We start from the raw sequence: 20,567 nt of genomic DNA on the forward strand, positions 1-20,567 counted from the left end.
CGTTAAGTGCTAAGCACCTTTTCGATTCCAAACTCGATTCGCGCGTGCACATCGCATTGGGGACGTTGTACCGTTTGATTTCTCCTATTAGACTCAACTTTAATCATCGGTGATATAAAAAGAAACTTTGTTGAGGCCTTGAGTTATATAGAATTTGAAATAAAAATCGATTTTACCTTCTCCAGAGGGACCATCACCATCACGACCACCAGTCGATCAAAATACTCTAGTGCATAGTACAAAAACATATATAAATATATATACAGACACACGTTTGGATATATAGTTCTAATATCGTTCGAGATGTTGAAGATACGTATGTTGGATTACATAGGTGATACTGGGTAAGTTATATTACAAATGAACATTGAATTTTTAGATCAATTTATTAAATATAATTACGTGTTTATTATTTATTTTTTAATAATATGTCAAAGTTGTCGTACGTAAAATAAGCTTTTTTGTTTGGCAAATTAAGTGATCCTTGATAAAAAGGGAATTAACATCGCGTTTAGTTTCGATTCATTGAAGAAGATTCGTCGTTTTAAATCGATGAGAAGATAAAGGATCGTAATTATCGTGTCAACGATATTTCAACGCAGACGCAGCTGGTCGTTCGATCAAAATTACTCTCTTTATCTTTATCTTTCTCTTTCTCTTAGGTGGAAGATTGTAAAACGTTTTAATCGATGCTCCCTTGATAGAAGAGCAGACAGTGGAATCTGATTTATTAAGAATAACAACAGCACACGATGGTAACGCGAAATAAGCACGAGTTAGCGATGAGTTGCGACTCGAAAAGAGGGACGTTCTACTTTGCTTCTTTTTTCTCCTTCTTTAAACTCCTCCTCCTCCTCCTCCTCCTCCTCTTCTCTCTCTCTATCCTTCTCTTTCTCTTATCGACACGAAACAACATAGCGTACCCTCCTTCGAGACTTTTATGCTCTGCTTTTTCCTTACTCATTTCTATCGGCGCGTAACGCGTATCCCCTTTTGGGATTCTACCGTTCGATGATTCGTAAATTTCTCGAAAGAAATTTCTTTTTACGATTTCCATCGAGGTCATTCATTCATTTATTTATTTATTTATCTTTCTTTTTTTTTTCTTTTTTTTTCGAGGCCATTCGATCATTATTTTCATTTTTGACATACATATATATACACCTACATAAAAGAAATATACAATAGAGAGAGAGAGAGAGAGATTCGTACATATGTTTCTCTTCTATAAGAATCCTCTTCTACTGATTATAATCCTTCGAGATTCAACAAACGACGACCTACTTCAATTTATTATTCTTATACATGAAAGTATATATATATATATATAGAATGAGTCTATCGAAATAATTTATATATATATATATATATATATATATATATATAGCATAGTTTTGTAAGAAGGGATGGAAAGTGAGTATGAAATTGTGTTCCTCGCTTTCGTGACCAGAGTATTTTTTTTTTTTTTTTCAGTCATTTTCTTCTTCTTCTTCTTCATTTTCTTTTTTGGCACTAGGTTGCTTTTAAGGTAACCTTTCGATGGATTTGCATACGGAATAAAATTATGATTGGGTAGGCCATTTAACTCGCGAATCGTACTTTTATGTATACGTATATATATATATATATATATATCTTTCTTATATTCTCTGACAACATCATTCTTGGTGGCCACTAGAAACGCATCGTTCGGAATACTAATGAACGTCGACCGAGAAAGCGAGCGAGAGAACAAGACCGATATTCTTTTCCGGTCGGTGCATAAAACGACACGCGGGACACCAAGGCGCCTTGACGTAGATACAATTTGAAACAGAGCTAGAAACATTTCTCTGATGTGAGTGCTCTCACTTTGTGAGTTAATTTTAAAAAATGTGTCCCTTATACACCTACATACACATAAACACACACACACACACACGCATATCTTTTCTCTCTTTTCTTTTACTTTTTTCTTTCTTACTTTTCTTCGAGTCTCTTCTTTGAAACAAAGGTAATCTCTTCTTTATCGATGACATATTAATTAACTCTGACAATAATCGAACTACCTCGGATAGTAATTAAATACTAGGAAAGAATTGTAATTGTGGATAATGATAGGATTTACCTTTGGGTAAGAGTGGTAAGATTAAAAACAATATTAAACAAATAAAAGAGAAAAGAAAATAGAAAAATGAAGATAAATCTTTGTCAAAGATCATTTTATTTCCAGTCTCTTCAACTTTATTCTCATAAATCGATTAAAACGAATCTATTCTATTAGTATTACAATTTTAATGAATAAATAACAAGATCTTAATCGATCGAACGTAAAGATAAAATAATATCTACAGATTTTTTATAAAGATAATTTATATAAATCGATTAGAACGATCAATTAAAATAGAATTAAAATTATAAGTAACAAGTGACAAGATATAATATCAATAAATCATTCGATTATAATCATTTACGAGTTTTAAAACAAAAAAAAAAGACATATGGAAGATATTAATTTTGGTTCGCGTATTAAATTCTAATTGTCATAGTCTTGGATCATAAATCGATAATAACGATCGATAAGAATATTATTTATTCGAAATAACAGTTAAGAAGCGTACGAATTACGCGTTGAGGATCAAAAGAGGTCGACGCTGATTCGTAGCTTATGAAGTCGGTTTCACTCGGTGAAATTTTTCTAAAGTAAGCTAGCTAGCAGTATTTGTTACGCTAGCTGTCTAATATACAATCATATAAATTTTTAGAAAATTTTAAGTTTATCCGTTACATTCTCGAGCTTCCAAACAATTTCAATTCTCGGTAATATGAGACACGTTTGTTTAACTGTGTGTCACTCGCAGATATTTGTTCGGTTTAACTCGCCGTTCCGCAGGAAGTTACGAAAGGAAGCTGACATGAAACAGAAAGAGAAAAAAGAGAGAGAGAGAGAGAGAGAAAGAGAGAGGAAGGTAACCGCAAATCTAACAAGTTGAATACCGCGTAGGCCACCGGTAGCCCACGTCGAACTTTCCATTTATGGTGTAATGGTTATTTTATGTCAAATGAAACGTTATCGTAAAATACTTCGTAATATCTATCAGCTGATACTTAATTATCATATATAACGCAATTATTCATATCGTGGGCCATCGTGTCACGTGGCGTGATGAACACCATTTTTTTTATTCTCGAGAGAATATATTACCTTCAAGTGAATTCCACTTTTTTTTTTTTATTTGCAATTGGTCAATTAATTGGAATAATAGGTTATATTGTTGCGTATCGAAACATTTCATCTTTGGATAGTCCATTGGACTGTTTTGTTGTCTCAAGGGTCATTTATTACTATAGGGAATATATTTACTCTAGAGAAATTTCTTGGATATCTATTAAAACACATAACAAAAAAATACACATTTTAATTAATAATGTATATATATATATATATTATACTCTTATGACGTTGTATTTTATATTATATTATATTATTTAACGATTTGTTTTGTTCATTAATCAGTTTTTGTGCTTTTATAAATGTCACCAATGAATGTGCAATAACGCAAAAGCCATTCATGGTATCCAACGTGTTAATGTGAAAATTAGTGACGGTGAATTCGCTCGAGAATTGAATCGATGCGTGTCGTTGTGCTAGTGGTTTACCACGAGAATGAGTCTCCTTGATTAGGATTCCGAGAATTAGAAATAATTTCGATGACGGTGATTGGAATTGAAATTAATCAATGTTTCAATTTGATCATCATCATCATCATCATCATCATCATCATCTATGTTCGAGGGAAAATAAATTATCATTTCAAGATTGTTATTTCGATTTTAGATTCCGGTCGAGACAAAAAAATTACACACACACACACATATAAAGAGAACAATTAAGAAAATATTTACTTTCTTATAAATACGAAGGTCCATTTTTTTTTGTTTAATGACTAACTTAAAAAAAGAAAATAAAAAAAGAAAGAAAGAGAGAGAGAGAATTGTAGCACAAGGACATGAAACATGTCACGGAACCATAAAAAAAGAAAAAGATACACTTATATCGGTATAGTGTTTCGTTGTCTCGTCTTTCCTTCGTCCAGTAATTATCCATTTCCAACACTTTTCGACATGCGCACTCGAACCGATTTACATACGTGACTAACGGTTTCTCGGTCTTAATAAAAGAGCAAGGAGAAACGATAATAATGTCATTCATATTCAAAGAGAAGCGGAATACGTAATCGTAGCCCCAAAGATTTACATACGCCAAACAAGCTCCATTCTCCACCGAGTTGTGTGTTCCGTAATTAATACTTCGTATGATTAAGAACATTTTTTTGTTAACCTTATATTTTCTTTTCCTTTTTCTTCAATTTTTAAATCGACTTATTTATCTTCTTTTCAATGATTACAAAGTGTTCTTTTGATATACATAAAGTTAAAAAAAGGATCCGAAATTTAAATGGGTTTATAATATTCATTGGGACGAATCTAAAATTCATCTTATTCATACAACAACCAAAATAGATTCTTCAATTAAAACTATTTATTCGTTATATCGACTTTTAGTATTTTAATGATCCAATATATGTGTGTGAACGTCTCGTTATTTTTCTTTTTTTTTTCGACACAGAGAAATATTATTTATAATTAAAGATTTTTATTTTTTTTACATATAAGCGATGAATAACATATAATTGAATGAGTCACAGGGGGAGGAGTATTCGTATCCGCTCCTATTGTAAATTTTAAATAATTCATATTTACTTATATAGTGCACAAAGTTTCACAATTCTTATACACAGAAACCTATTTTATTATATTATTCAATTTTCAAATTGATATAAATTTTATTTTGCAGAAGAACATTTTATTTGTAGAGAAATATAATTTTTTCTTAAATTGATATGCTAATGAAAATTGGTCTTACAAGAGTATTTGTACCTACGCGTATAAGATATAATAAAAATACAATTATTATTTATGTAAGTAATATTTCATTAGCCCTTATTTGTATCTTGTAATACTTTTGAACAAAATTGAGCATATCATATGAGACTTTTTTATAATAAAATTCTTTCTTTAGCAAACAAATTTATATCAATTGAAAAGTTTTATAATCCTGAAATATGTTTCAGTAAATAAGAATTACAAAATATTATATTATATGAAAATATTATTTGTTTTAAATTAACAGTAGAAATATGTGAATACTCCTGTGACTCATTGAATGTTTTCCCATTGATAAAACTATATAAACGAAATGCATAGTTAATATATTAATATATTTTGTAAATAATAAATAATAATTATAAAAAGTGTGAAAGTAAATTTTATTGAATTAAATTAATACCGAAGATTTATTCATATATAAAATATAGAGAAAGAGAAATAGGGAATGGAAGGAAAAGCTTTTGAAAGTGTAATCTTATCCACGAATGATTCGTTTTCGAATCTTTTTATCTATTTATTCCGGGAAACGATTTATATCGTGTGAATCGACTCGCAAACGGAATATCGTTTCGAGGGATTCCATGCGAGATACGTTTGAATCGTTACACAGTATAACTTCTCGCGTATTTCTATTTTTTTATTTTTGTTAAATGCAATCTGAAATAGTCGAGATAAAAGTTCCCCCTAGCGTTCGTTTATATATTTCAAAACGGTGTCATTGAATTTTAACGAATTTATTGAATTGATTGTTGTTTTTCAAACTTTTTATTATCCACCGGAGATAAGGCAATCAAATTTATAAAATATATATATATATATATACGTCATGAAAATGATTTATAAATTGTAAAAAGATAAATTGAGTTAATTTAAATGATCTTTTCCATTAATGCTTATCGAAGTTTCTTAATGATTTTATTAGGAAAACTTTATCTCGTTAAATCATATATCATAATCTCGACGTTATTATTATTATTATTATTATATCGTGAACATAAGTAATCGAATGATTGAAAAAAGAGAATAAATCATAGAAAGTAGAATTGCTTGCACCTACGTAAGTTTCCCTTTTTTAGTAGGTCTCGTGTAACCGAGGAGAGAATTTGCGATTTGTTTGCCTGTTAAAGAATCAATCAAGGTCGTACAAAAATGGTAAGCATCGGGTCATCGTCGAATATCTTGCATCATCAATCAGAAAGAATAAAAACAAAGACAAAAGAGAAAGAGAGAGAGAGAACGAGAAATAGAAATAGAAATAGAAATAGAAATAGAAATAGAGAAAAATAAAAGATTTGTTATAAGTTAAAGAAGAGAAACGTGTTAGTTTTATCAACGTGGTACACGCATATTCAAGCTTGACGCGATCTAATTACGCAAGAATTTATGCGTTTCCTCTGTCGTAAATGCAATCGACTCTGACGAGTCAGCTTCCGCCTCCTCCCACGCCCCCACCCCCTCCCTCCCTCTTCTCCTCCTTCTCCTTCGATGAATCGCGTGTTGTGTACTTCATTAAAAGGTGCGAAATACACTCTGAATGATCGAGCTCCGTGTGAAACGTCAATGATTTTTTTATATATATATGTATATATAAATTAATTTCCCTTATATGAATAAATAAATTGTGAATATTATCAATACTACCCTCGGAGTAGATTTTCCTTTTTACATTTATATTAATATAGGATGAGACAAAAATAGAAATTATTTATATATCATACTTTATAAATATTTAATATAAATATATATGTATATATATATATATATGTCGGAAACAGTCACCGACCTTTTCAAAATCGGACTATGTTTATTCATACTTCTATACATATGTATGTTTAGTTTTTTTTCTTTAAGACACATGTAAAAATTTGAGACAGTTACAGTTCGGCAGTCCTATGGTAAACAAGTCGGATTTAACGCTTATCTAGTAAGAATATTTTTCGTTTTTTAATATTTTTTAACATTGTTATATTAATTATTTATTATTAATTATTATTGTTCGTTTACATGTATAAGATTAAGTTCTCTTTTTTTCTATTAATTTGTTATCAAATCAAAAGTGGATTTGTTCATAAACAGTTGAGAGATTTATTTTCTATATATTTTATATTGAATATGTAAATTAATTGTTTATTAATTATATATATTTCTTAAATTCTCACTGTCGTTGACGATGAAAGACAGATGACCAATTTGTGTTAAACTAATTGTCAACAAGTTTGTTAATTATTCTTAAACAAATCTTTATTAACAATACATTGCATTTTTTTCATTATTTTACAGGATTACAAAATTAAATTGTCGTTTTGTTATCATTTAAAAATACTTTATCTTGTTTGTTCATTTTTCTTCGTTTTGAATCAAATGAAATGTGAAATTTGATTTATGTTGTCCAACTAACGGCCCGCATTTTAATTTCGTTCTTTCTTTTTTCTCAATTTGTTAATTAATCTCTAGGAAATGTAGATAAGAATAAAAAAAGGAGTGTCCTTTTTGTCCAAATGGATCTTAGTTAGTACTCGATGAGAATTTATAATGATCGTATTTTAATAACGAGGCTACGTTCCACATACGTGAACGGAAACTCACGCCGGCTCAAGAAATTTCATTATTATAATCATTTCTGAGTCACATTTTATTCGACAAAAAAATTCCAATCGTACTACAATAATATAAATAATAAATCTGAAATCTAGTTAATAAAAACAAAACATGACGTACACAAAGAAATAATAAAAGATTTAATAAGAGGAAAAAACGTTTCCTTTGATCATTCGCGTAGTCTGCGTTTAGATTTAAAAAAAAAAAAAAGTAAAAAAAAATCAAGGTAGAAAAATAGGTGAAACTAGTTTGGTTGGTAGAAAAAATATAAATTGTCCGGAACTCTTCCGGAGGAAATTACTTTCTCTCTCTCTCTCTCTCTCTTTTACTCACATACTACGCGTGTACCGTTTTATCGTGTTAGATAAAAAGCAAAAAAAAAAAAAAGGAAAAATTATTTTCGCAAAGAATAACGCTAGTTAGCAACGTCGTGCAAACTTTTTATTGCAACGTTGATCAAATTTCTCTTTGGGTCACGCTCGATAGCTTCAATTTCATAGTATATAAAAAAAAAAAAAGTGTAAACAGTAATTTTTGCCAAAAAGACAACAAAAAAAAGAAAAGAAAAAGAAAAATCGTATAAAAATGAATCTCAGCAAATGACTCGGTGAGAAGAAAGGCGAAAGATATAATAAAATAATTTTACATGGGGAAAATATATATATACATAATATCATCGTATCATGGTGGTGGTCGTCGAGGTTGGTCAATTGAACAAAAATTTCGAAGAAATCGTTTTCGTCTGGTCAGATCGTGCAAAATATTGTTTCCCCCTTTTCTTTTTTTTTTCTCTCACTCTTTTATCATTACACCTATCTCTTTCTCTCTCTCTCTCTTCGTTTTCTCGTTGCGTCGGTTGTGAGTATACGGGAACGTTTGGTATTCGTGGAAGCGATACTTGACGGCAAGGTTGTCCGGTTCGCATAAGTACGTTCGGTACTACCTACGTGTACACCTAGGTAGGTGTACAGAACGTTTCAAATGACAACACGATGATAGAAAAATAATCGAAATTGTAATCTTTCCAATCGATTCTTGTCATTTCATTTCTATCTTTCTAATTTTTTCATGTTTGTTTCAATTTCTTTTCTTCTTTTTTTTTTTTTTTTTTTCTAATTAAATTCGTTTCATTTTAATAGCCGTCAAATAATGATCATACCAATGTTTATTATCATCATGTGTGTGGAGTATACTAATCGATTCTCCCCCTTCATCGTGATTCGAGATCGAAATTATAACTAATTACACCATTGGGCGATATATGTCCAAAGGGAAGCCCTTTTGCGATCGACCTTAATGAGAGCGTCAATGTAATTATAAACGTGCATTTGATAAGGGTGTAATTCTATATCGGTAGGTACTCACTGTGTTGTTAATCGATAACTATTGCTATACTTTCAATATATATCTCGTTATTCTCTTCGCGTATGATTGGATTCTATAAATAACCTATTTAATATTAAATATTATCTTTCGTGTATGTGTGTGTCTGTGTGTGTGTGTGTGTGATAGGTATAATAGTATAAAAATTATATATTAAAAACAAAAATTCAAATTATATTACAAAGAGAAATGGAATGAGAGCAAGAGAGATAAAAAGTGATAGTGATGGTAATAATAATCAGTAATAATAAATTGTTAACTCATCGATCTACCATTATGAAAATTGTGTATAAGCGATATATTTCAACATGTCAATCTGAATGACGTTAATAAAATAAAAAGATACAGGTTAATTTTCGATTATACATCAGACGATAAAATGCCGTATCATCGGTTCGTTCATTGTATAATCATCTTGAATGAATATCGAGCACCATCGAGTTCATACACACGTCAACTTTAATGTTTAATTCTCGTTGAATGATGCGTGATGATTAGAGGAAAATCTAATGGAATTGTAGAAAAGGTAAAATAGGAAGGACAAAAAAAGTACATCGTACTTGGCAGACAGTTTCTTCTTCAGAAAACATCATTGGTTCCTCGTAACCAAGCGCATACTCGGCATGCATATGAATGCACGAACATAAACGCACGGCTCTGGAAATGCACAAGGAAAAGAATAGAATAGAATAGAAGAATGCTCCTCTCTCTCTCTCTCTCTCTCTCAAATATTCATGCACGACCGAGCGCGTTCTTCGAAATTCTTCCAATCTTACGTTACAAAGTTCTAACGAGAGAAGAAGAGTCTATTCGAATAGAAGCCTATTTATTATTTATTTACGCGTTTTTACTATAATATATATTTTCATATTTTTATTATCTTATTTATCTTGAAATTTTTCTTTATTATTTGTTTAGCAATTGCAAAGGCAAATTTTTCTAATTTTTCTTTCGTACATATGAAATGAATTTCATTTTTTTTTGTTTGTTTTTTTTTATGAGACTGATATATTTTTGTACGATATTTTTTATTTTAAATATTCACAAGAATTATATTATTATATATTTAACAAATAATGTTTTTGTTTTTTATATATATAATTTCTCTGACATTAATTTTGAAATATGAAATGCGTCTAATTGATGATGAGTTTCGTTAATTACGTTTATTATTACATCCGATAAAATTAATTGACAAATTACATCGTCACACGCGGAAATTGAGAACACACATGTTTTCGTTAATGAATCGTTGTATAATATTTGATATTATTGATATTAAATAATATTGACGTTAGTAAAATGAAATTTTATATAAATATTATTAAATACAATACGAATATAAGATCAAATAAATATCTAATTTATTGATTAATAAATAAAAAAACAAAACAGAACTTTGTGACTAATAGTATTAAGTCGGATAAAATAAATCGACAAATTACATCAATATACATTGAATATTCGATTTTTATCAAAATAGACAGGTATAACTATTAGCATTGCCATTCATCATATATAAACGAGTATATTAAAAAACAAATTTGAAAATAGTTTTTATATATAATATAATATCGAAGAAATCAATCTGAATTATTGATAAAAAGAAAAATTAATATCGATCATATCTCGAATGAAAAATATGAGAGCCGTTAGATTGACAAGTACCGTAAATCTAGTGTTAATAAGACTAGCTAACTAGCTAACTAGCTAGCTAGTCGTATTGACAACTTGATACCACTTTGAAAATACGTTAAATACGTTATACATAAGGAAACGTCTAATCTGTCGCAGATAATGATCTCATATACTTCTCTCTCTCTCTCTCTCTTTCTCTCTTTATATATATTTCTCGGATGTTCTTTAATATGATGATCTCAGCACGATCCCCTTACGCATAATTTGCAATGTCGAGGAGGCGCGGATGTAGAAACAAGAAAAAAAAAGAAAAGAAAGAAAGAAAGAAAGAAAGAAAGAAAGAAAGAAAGAAAGAAAGAAAGAAAGAAAGAAAGAAAGAAAGAAAGAAAAAGAGAGAGAGAGAGAGAGAGAGAGAGAGAGAGTTCTTTAGCGGTCCGCTCGTCAACCGTCGTTCGAAAGGGCCGTCCAAGAAGAAAAAGAGAGAGAGAGAGAGAGAGAGAGAGATAGAGAAAAAAGGGTCTACTTGGTGATCTCCCTTGGTGAACATTAAAGGCGGCCCACACGCGATCGTGCTCCCTGCGACGATTATTTTCATACACGCCCACCGTGTCTTGTGCACGCTTCTCGTCTTACTTTTTCTCATTCAAACGAAACTTAACCGTCATGATCGAGCGCAACAAGCTTTTCATAGGAGTAATCCTTCTCGTGTATTTTGCAGGTCTTAAATTCTCTTTTTAAAGGATCATAGAAAAGGAGTGGGGGAAAGAGAGAGAGGTACCTGTTAGACCTGCCACGCTTGCTAGGTACAAACGAAAGGACGAGCTCGTGGAAGATGGAAAAAGGTGTTAGACATCCGGTCGTTTTGTGTCTATTTTATTTTCTTTTCCTTTTTATTTTTTGTTCGTATCAAATCTAAAGGGGGGGTGGGGGGAGGGAGGGAGGGGGGAGACATCCTTTTTCCTTTTATAATCTTCATAAAATATCCGTTATTCATTCTCTTATAAGCTTCTTCCTTTCTTCCTTTCTTCCTTTCTCGATCAGATTTCTTGAAAATTGTAATCTTCTCTTTTACTTTTCTTCTTGATACGCAACTATAATATAAAAATGATAATATAAAAGGGACTTATATATTTCATTGATATTTTAAGAATAAGATTATATTAGAAATATATTTTCCAACACAATTTTTCCCCATTTATTAAATTTTATCCAATCGAATTATAAAGAAAAATGATTTCAAAAAGATAACAAATCTAACGAATCTTTAAAAATATGAAGAAATTATTATCGCGATTGGTAGAATATACTCGAAACGAGATGCCGTGGTGAGAATTGAAATAAAATGATGGGGGAGGGAGGGAGCCAAGGTACGAAAACGATTCCAAGAACTTGCTCTATCGTTCCTGACAAATTTATATAAGCAATCACTTTGCCTCGAGTAAAGGAAGAAGAAGAAGAAGAAGAAAAAGGAGAATAAGAAGAGGTAGAAAAAGAAGAAAATAAAAATGAAGAAGAAGAAGAAGTATAAGTATAGGAAGAGGTAAGAAAGAGTGAAAAAGAGAAAGAGAGAGAGAGAGAGAGAGTGAGAGAGAGAGGTGTTTTTCGTGACTAGAGCGATACGATCGTTGGTAGATCGTAACGACCCCTTTCGAACAAATCGTTTCGCTCGGGTTATCAATTATTAGGTACGACACCGGTTTACGTTCCCCGCTTATAAACTGTACACATTGCTTGAGTACGCGTGCACGAGAGAAAGTGAGAGAGAGAAAGAGAAAGAGAGAGAGAGCACGTGATCCCGCTTAGGAATTAATTTACGAGCACACGAAGAAACGTATTGTTTGCTTATCGTAGTTCGGCTCGTTTATTTCGCACTCGTGCTGTCCTTCCTTAAGGGGTAAAAAGGCTAATTAGAATACTAACATTGAATGCTCGGTTACTGATTAATCGGCCTTTGAATAATATTAATCATTCATTTTAACCAACCGTTACACTGGAAAACACGAAATAATTTATAACCGATCAACGCGAGACGATATTTTATGAGTTAGTTGGTTGGTTGGTTAGTTTGTTGGTTGGTTAGTACCTAACTGACGTTATGCGTTTGAACATTTTCTACGAGACGAGATATATTATTGTGTTGCGAAAATTTGCTATAATATTATATCTATATTTTTCTATAAGATAGACCGGAATGAACAGATGTACCGTTCGATGAAACTTCATAGATCGATCATTGCTGATAGATCGATTGATGTCCTCTTTATACTAATCACTCAAATCACGTGACTGCTAGTAGTATGTTCACTTATTTGCTTGTACATATACTCAATCAACGGATCTTCTTACGTTTATTTTCGTATATATATATATATTATTCGAATTGTCGTATGTATCCTAAACTTCATTTATTTTATACCATTAGAACACACATATACATTTATGGCTATAATATTTTGTTTTATCTTTTAAATAAATTTTATATACGATCAAAGTACCGAATGAGGTCACATTCAATCTTTTTCCTTATTTTATCTTAAAGCATTTAAAAACTCTCCTTTCGCCATTATTCTATCTTTCTTCTTCAGTATTCTTCTTACTTCGTTTTTGTGATCTTTAATTAAAGAATCCTAAGCGTTATCTTACATTCGTCACTTAATCCCGCGGGATCAATTCGAAATTGGAAATCACAGTACGATTTATCTCTTTCTTTCTTTATCGATAAAATTGAACGATACCATTTCCTTGTTACGGATAATTAATCGTAGAAAGGACCGAAAGGTTCTTTCAGCTGACATTGTCAAACATCGATAATACTGTGAGTCGAAGTTTGAACACGAGTTTGTTCGAAATTTAAACCATGTATATAGATAGATACATACATACATACATAGGTATATACATACAGAGTGTCTGAGATTTTGTCGTGCAAACGTTGTGTTCAAAAATAAGAGAAAATGTTATATAAACATAAGTCATTAAAAGCTTTATTCAAAAGTTATCAAACTAATTGTAAAACTGTCTAAATATATTATTTAAGGATGTTATTTAACGATTCTGTTTATGTGTTTTACTATCCTGATGTGATTTAACGTATTCTTCTTTGAACAATAGAGTTTCTAGCCGCGTCTAACTAGTAGGTCACTCGACATTACTCCAATAGATTTTGATTTGTGGAGAATACTGGAAACATATAAAGTTTTATGCAACTGACGTGAGATAGTTAAAATTGGATGGATATCGTAAAACAAATTATGGATGTAAAAATGAATTAGAAATTCGATATGTCGTAAACAGCATACTACTACAACGATGTCAAATATTTTATTCGCGTAATAGGGCCAACATTTTGAAACGAACACATTTAAACAATTTTACAATATTAAATGACTTATATTTATATAACAAATTTTTTGGTCTTATTTTCAAGCGTAAAATACATTGACAATGTTTATACGAAAAAAAAAAAACCTTAAACATTATGTCCATAAACGAAATACCATAAAGAAAGAAAGAAGTTTCCGTTGATTCTACGAAATTGAAAGGTGTACTTGGGTTATGTATGTATACGCGAGAGAGTCCTCGACGGGTAATTTTTTAAAAGGAAATCCACCTTGATGGTAATCTCTCTCTCTCTCTTTCTATCTTTCTTCAAAGAATTAGCGTTTGGAGTGATAGTAGCGAGAGAAAGAGATAGAAATTAAAAATAGAAACGTAGAAAAGTGCGTATAGTCAAAGCGTGTCGAGAAAGATAATCGGTAAACGTTGCGCTCTTGTGAGTTAGCGCACGCGTATTGCAAAAACTGTAGAACCAGTCTAAGATGAAAGTAAGGACGGAGAAAATCGCGGTTAGATAATTCCATAGAGGTACCCGCCCCCACCCCCGTACGTTCGTTCCACTAGCATACGTATTTAAACTATACTTATATACTTGCTTGCTTACTTACTTGCTTACTTACTTGCTTACTTATTTATGTTCGTTTCTGTTATACGTTACATATATTTTCTTTGATATGCATCCCTTGTCAAAAAAAAGGGCATAAAAAGAAATCGTAGACAAAATTCTGTTCTGTTAATTCGGATTTTCAACGTTCAATATTTTCTTCTTTTTATTTCGACGGTTACTGATTTTTATTAGATTTTTTTTTTCACAACACATTTTTCGGTTTTACTTTTTTTTTTTATTTTCATTTATATTTTTTCTCTGGTCTCTTTGCCACCAAGCTCTCTTGCCAATGTATTAATAAAATAGAAGATAATATTGTTCCGTGAATTTCTCTGAATGTTCATGTTTTTATTAATTTTTTTTTTTTTTTCGTTGAGATCTTACAAATTGTTATCATTTCTTTTCGCCTTGCTCTTTTTCGATGTCAAACAAATAAAAAAGAAATAGAACGAAGTTCTGTTTTTTATGAATTTTAAATGTTTGTTCTTTCGAAATTGATTAAAAAAATTCTCCACGTACTTGCTCCGGGGCTCTAGTTTTAATGTAAACAAAAAAAAAAGAAAAACGATAAAATTTTAATTCCGAATTATTAATATTGTTGACGTTAACGTTTAATCAGGAATTTTCATAATTGATTGATTTTTCCGTACCACATTTTTTTTGTTTTCTCTCGTGAAATATTTTTATTGGCTTAAATGATCGTAACAGGGAATGAGAGAACGAGATAAAGAGAGGGAAAAAAAAAAGCTTTCGATGTGTCTGACTTGCGGGTGGTGTCAAGGGATTATTATTGTTCGTGCTCAGGCAAACTACGTCAGTGTACATTTCATAGAATACTGGCAATGTTGTTAACGATCTCATTCGCGTGAGTCACGCTGTGTTTCGTGCATGTTCGGACCGTGACAACGACTGAAATATGCTGCAGCTGAATCTGAAACTGAAACTGAAATAGAAACAGAAATAGAAATAAGTAGAAGAAGAAGAAGAAAAAATACATCTTTTATTCTGTCCTTTACTTTATATGAAAGAGAAAGGATTATTATCAAAGTTTCGAACCATTCGGAATAGGAAGTAATATAAATGTAGTTATTTGTTTATAAAAGAAATAAAATAAAGTTTCCTCCAACACCGTTCGTTTAAATTATCGTCTCTCTTCAACCGACACATTAAATTGGACACTCTTGTGATTTTATCTGCATCGTGATACGAGAGTATAGTCATTTTATCGTGTGGAAAAAGGAAAAAGAAAATTGTCTCTTATATAAATGGTAACACGTGTGCATGAACAAGAGAACGATCGGCCAGTTTTGTATCGATCGAATTACGTATAGTTATAGAAACAAAGAACTAGAAATATCTAGAGACACCTGTGTCTGCTAAATTATATGACTAGATTTATTTTAATTATTATATGTTCAAAATAAATAAAATCAAAAGAAATATATCTTCTCTCTCTTTTGTTCACATTTTATAATTATTTTTAACAATTCATTTCCGTTTCCTGGCTTGTAAAACACAAGACCGTATATATATCTTCATCTTAATTTATTTATTTTTCGGTTAGAAAAGACGTGTGAAGGAATGAAGTAACAAGGTAAAAAAAAGAAAGAGAAAGAAATAGAGTGAGAGTAAGAGTGAGAGTGAGATAGAAAGAAAGAAAAAAATAAAAAAAGGAAGATTGCTCGATTTACGGGTGACGTCACCCTCAACACGATTTACCGGAAAGAACATCCCGGAAGTTGCGGGAATAGTCTCGAAGAGTAAAAAAAAAAAGAAAAATATATACGCATGACGTGTACCAGCGTGACGTGACGTCTTTCTCGTTGGACGAATTGACCCTCGTTTGTTGAGTTGATACGAAGGATAATTAGTACGAGAGTTTGATCAATATTTTTTTAAGCGTACAACACTAAGTTACCTACAATTAAACTCTAACTTAAGTTAAAAAAAAAACAAAAGTGATATAATAAAAGAAATATATGAAATAAATCAGTAATAAAAAGTTTGTCTTTATCGTTCAATGAACTCTACAACACACATCTAACTTTCCAATCTATTCAACATTACATAATCATATCGCGTTACAGTATTCCATTTAGGTACACATTATAGTAGATATACGCATTCGTTTCCACAGTTTGCAGAAGAATTCGAGTTATTTCCTGGGTTTCATCGATTTTTCTACAAAGCACAATAGGAACATTCGTCGTAACCCTTGAAAGGTACAAAATTATCCATCCGCCTATAAAAAGAAAACCGAGCGGAAAAATGATTCTTTCGAGTATGAACTTTAACCATACTGCATGGGGGGGGATCGGTGGTGTGTCATTTCAGGGGTATAGAAAAAAAAGAAAAATAATAGAAACGAATGGGCATAAAATGGGGAGGATAGAAAAGGTAGAGTTAGTGAAGCCAAAAAAAAAAATAAATGGGGGAGGGATAGAAAGAAAAAAAGAGATTTTGAAAAATATTACTGACACTCGTTTGAAAAATCTTTTACGAGAATATCTGAACCATCGTCATCATTAATAACTCGATGCATTTACTATCATCCGCACATCATTCTCCTGTCTCTTTACTGTCCACACGATGATACTACGAATCCTATACGTTTTTAATATACAATATCGGCATGTCTACATGTGTGAATGTAAGCTGAGATAAAAGCACAGAATTAGGTACCCTCGTTGCAGCAGGTTTCTATGAAATACCCTTCTCCTTCCTTCAACCCCTCTTCTACCTTTACCTTCTCCCCTCTTTTTTTTTTTTATACTCATACTCTTCCCACCCCCCCACCCCTGACCTTTTATGACCCTGTTTCTAAAGCACACGCGTACTACCCGATCGCTTTTATTTTTCTTTGCGTGAACGCGTGCAACATATGCATTTTGTCTATCTTTCTTTCTCTCTCTCTCTCTCTCTCTCTCTCTCTCTATCTATCTTTATCTCTTTTTCTCTTTTATTGATAGAAAAATTAATCGGTTTCAATAGCGGCAGCGGATCCCAGTAAGTACGACGGCCTTTTAAAATAACATAACACGTGATTTAAAAAAAATATATGAGATTTGTACACGTTCGATACTCGACGGATTTGATACTAGATAGATAGATAAATAGATAGATAGATAGATAGATAGATAGATACATATATATTGAACGTATCTACCGTTCGGCCGATTCAATGAACCGGATCCTTTGAGCGGGATTTTCCTTACGCGCCGATTTGCGTGGAACCTAAGCAAGCATACGTTGCATTACGTACGCTGCGTTTCTTCATCGATGATATCTATGCGTGCCAAAAGGGAAAGTGTATGTATGGTGTATCTCGAATTTTAATGCAACTAAATTTTATTGTATATCATTACCGACAGATTTATCGTTTATTTATTTTTGTAAATACAAATTTTAATAATAAATACAAAACATTCTTTTTATAACGAAAATATTACAAATAAAATTCATTTTTCAAATTTATTTTTTTTTTGTTTTGTATTATTACGTTGTAATTGTAATTTTTTACTCGTCAATAATATTTATGCGTGCCGAAAGAAAGGAGACAATGATTCGAATGCAATTGAATTCTCGTATATTATTTGTAAATACAAATTTCCATAATAAAAATAATATTTATAATATCAAAAAGAAAAATAGAATATACATTTTTTCAATTCATTGTCAATTTATTTAATACTTTGTCTGATGTAATAATTGTATTTTAGAGAAAGAAAAAAAAACAAACAAAATGGAAGTAGAACGACACTTTTTGGCACGTAATTTAAATAGAAACAAAATCAAAGTACATGTGTGTAATAAAGGGTACCTTATATAATGTGTATCAAGAACGTTATGTACTTAAGTAACTCAAACGTAACTCTGACGAACTATCGAGTGTAGCTTGCATTATTATATCGATTGTGATTCGGTCTAAGGGTGTTCCACCACCCTTGGTCACCCTTTCTACTTTTCTCTTTTACTCTTTCGCTTCGATGGAATTCCATTTCTCGCATTCGTGACGGTTTGCTCTTGCAAGCCGGTTAGCTCGCGTCAAAATTCGTCAAGGGCTGTCAAAACGACGGACGGAACAGTCATCACGAATAAGTTAAACCGTAGGGTAGGTAGTCTGCCCATTTGTTTTCTTTTTTTTTCTTACTTCCTACTATACTCTTCCCTTTCTTTCTGTCCCTTTCATTTCGTTCCCCCCCTCCCTCACCACCCTCTTCCCTTTTAGATGAAGAAGAAACAAGGGTAGAAATGTGGTGTATCGTTTCTATTTGTTTTTTTCCCCCCCCCCCTTACTTCTGATTCGAATTTATATCAATAAAAAATCTCTTTAAAAATCATTAAATATCTATTTCTATTAAAAAGTATGTATCACATATACACGGACTCACGCACACAACGAGAAACAAGATATATATACATAAAAACGTATATACAAGATTCAATTCTAAGGTGTACGTGGTATGAATGGAGATCGCGTAAGTACAATGAATCTAATTATCATGTTAATGGGTATTACAGATACAATACTTCCTATCGCCCACAATACTAGTCAATTTCATTCGCGTACACCCACTTATTCGTTAAAAGAATTAGCAAAGTCTATAAAATACGTTAAAACGTATTAGAAAAGACTACTTTCTTGAAAACCTATTATTTCCATGATTCACACATAACACACATCCGTGATTTCTCGATGATCATCAATGTATCTTTTACGTTGTTCTTACTCATCGATGAACAATCCGTTTGGTAAATCCCGAAAGAAGATAGACAACGTAACAATTATAAATAACAAGGACGCGTCCGATTTAACATTATTATTATTAAGAAGGTATCATAGGGAATTTGGATATGAAAAAAAGAAGTAGAACTTAATTTTAATAAGTTGAACGTTTCGTCCCTTTATTGGGATTTTTTCAGCAACTTAATATTTAAAGTTAAGCGTTTCTTTTTTTCTCTTTAAGTGGACATACATTTTTAATTGTATTTTTCATTTAATTTATCGTTAATCTTGTCCAGAATTATAATATTAAAATATGTATCACAGAGAATTTGGACGATTATTAAATCTTTATGAACGATTTATTTTCGAACAAGTTGAACGTTTCGTCCCTTTTTTTTGGGACTTCATTAGCAACTCGATCGTTATTGTTCACGAGTCAATATAAATTTTTTTCTTTTTCAAAGTCATACATTTAAACTATACTTAACATTTACAATACATTTTTTTTTCCTAAGCAACTTTATATTATCACATGTAATCAAATACTTTTTTGTTTTAACTATTTATAATATTCGAAACACAAAACATCTACACTTCGTTAAGTATTAATACGTTCGATTTAACGTTCAACAAATTTGTCCTAGTTTAGTTTTTTTTTTGTATATATCCAAACTTCTTCAGTTTTCCATCACTATTTCTTTCTCGTTATTATCCTAGTCGTTCATTTGGGTAGTGAACTCATGTTACGAGATGGGAGAGTAGTTACCGCAGAAACGGGACAGCTTCTCTCAAGTGAATGGATAGACGCATAGCAGCCAGGAGTAACAACTCGGACAAGCATAGCTATGTACTGGTTGTTGCGAGTAGGTGAGTAGGTAGGTAGGTAGATAGGTAGGTTGATAGGTAGGTAGATAGGTAGATTGACTCGTAGAGGAAAGGGTAAGAGAGATAGAGATATAGAAACAGAGAAACATACAGATAGACAGAGAGAGAGAGAGAGAGAGAGAGAAAAAAATCGACCCTAGAGAGGGATTCTCATAGAACTGGACCGTCCGTATGGCATGCGCGTACCTTCTCCAATCATCAAGCAGCCCTGTCCTCTCCAAGTTTCTCTTCGAGCTTGCAAACCAACGATTCTCTCAGGTCCTTTTTTTAGGATCCCACTTAACTTTTCATATCTCCCATTTTCTCAACTATAATTATATATTATAATGCGTGTTGTGGATGGATATATAAATGATATTTCTTATTATTTTGTTTATTTATAAATAGAAAAGAATATTTTTCAAACTAATAAGAGAAATATACACCATATAGATTATCTCTCGTTTATTTTAAAGTATATATTAT

The 20,567-nt window shown here is 31.4% G+C and overlaps 1 protein-coding gene across 3 annotated transcripts in view; it reads left to right on the forward strand.

Moving 5' to 3' along the window:
- LOC106789520 (rap1 GTPase-activating protein 1) overlaps positions 1–20,567 on the forward strand; it is a 104,565-nt gene that overhangs the window by 12,556 nt on the left and 71,442 nt on the right. For 2 of the 3 annotated variants that reach the window (XM_014753803.1, XM_014753804.1), the window contains exon 2: positions 186–344. The exons of the other annotated variant lie outside the window; for it this stretch is intronic. In XM_014753803.1, coding sequence (XP_014609289.1) covers positions 304–344 — 41 coding nt within the window. In that variant the 5' untranslated portion in view covers positions 186–303. The remainder of the gene's footprint in view (positions 1–185; positions 345–20,567) is intronic. 3 annotated transcript variants of the gene reach the window in all.

The sequence above is a fragment of the Polistes canadensis genome, unplaced genomic scaffold (assembly GCF_001313835.1).
Source record: "Polistes canadensis isolate GaletaPanama2010 unplaced genomic scaffold, ASM131383v1 scaffold_188, whole genome shotgun sequence".
Taxonomy (NCBI): domain Eukaryota; kingdom Metazoa; phylum Arthropoda; class Insecta; order Hymenoptera; family Vespidae; genus Polistes; species Polistes canadensis.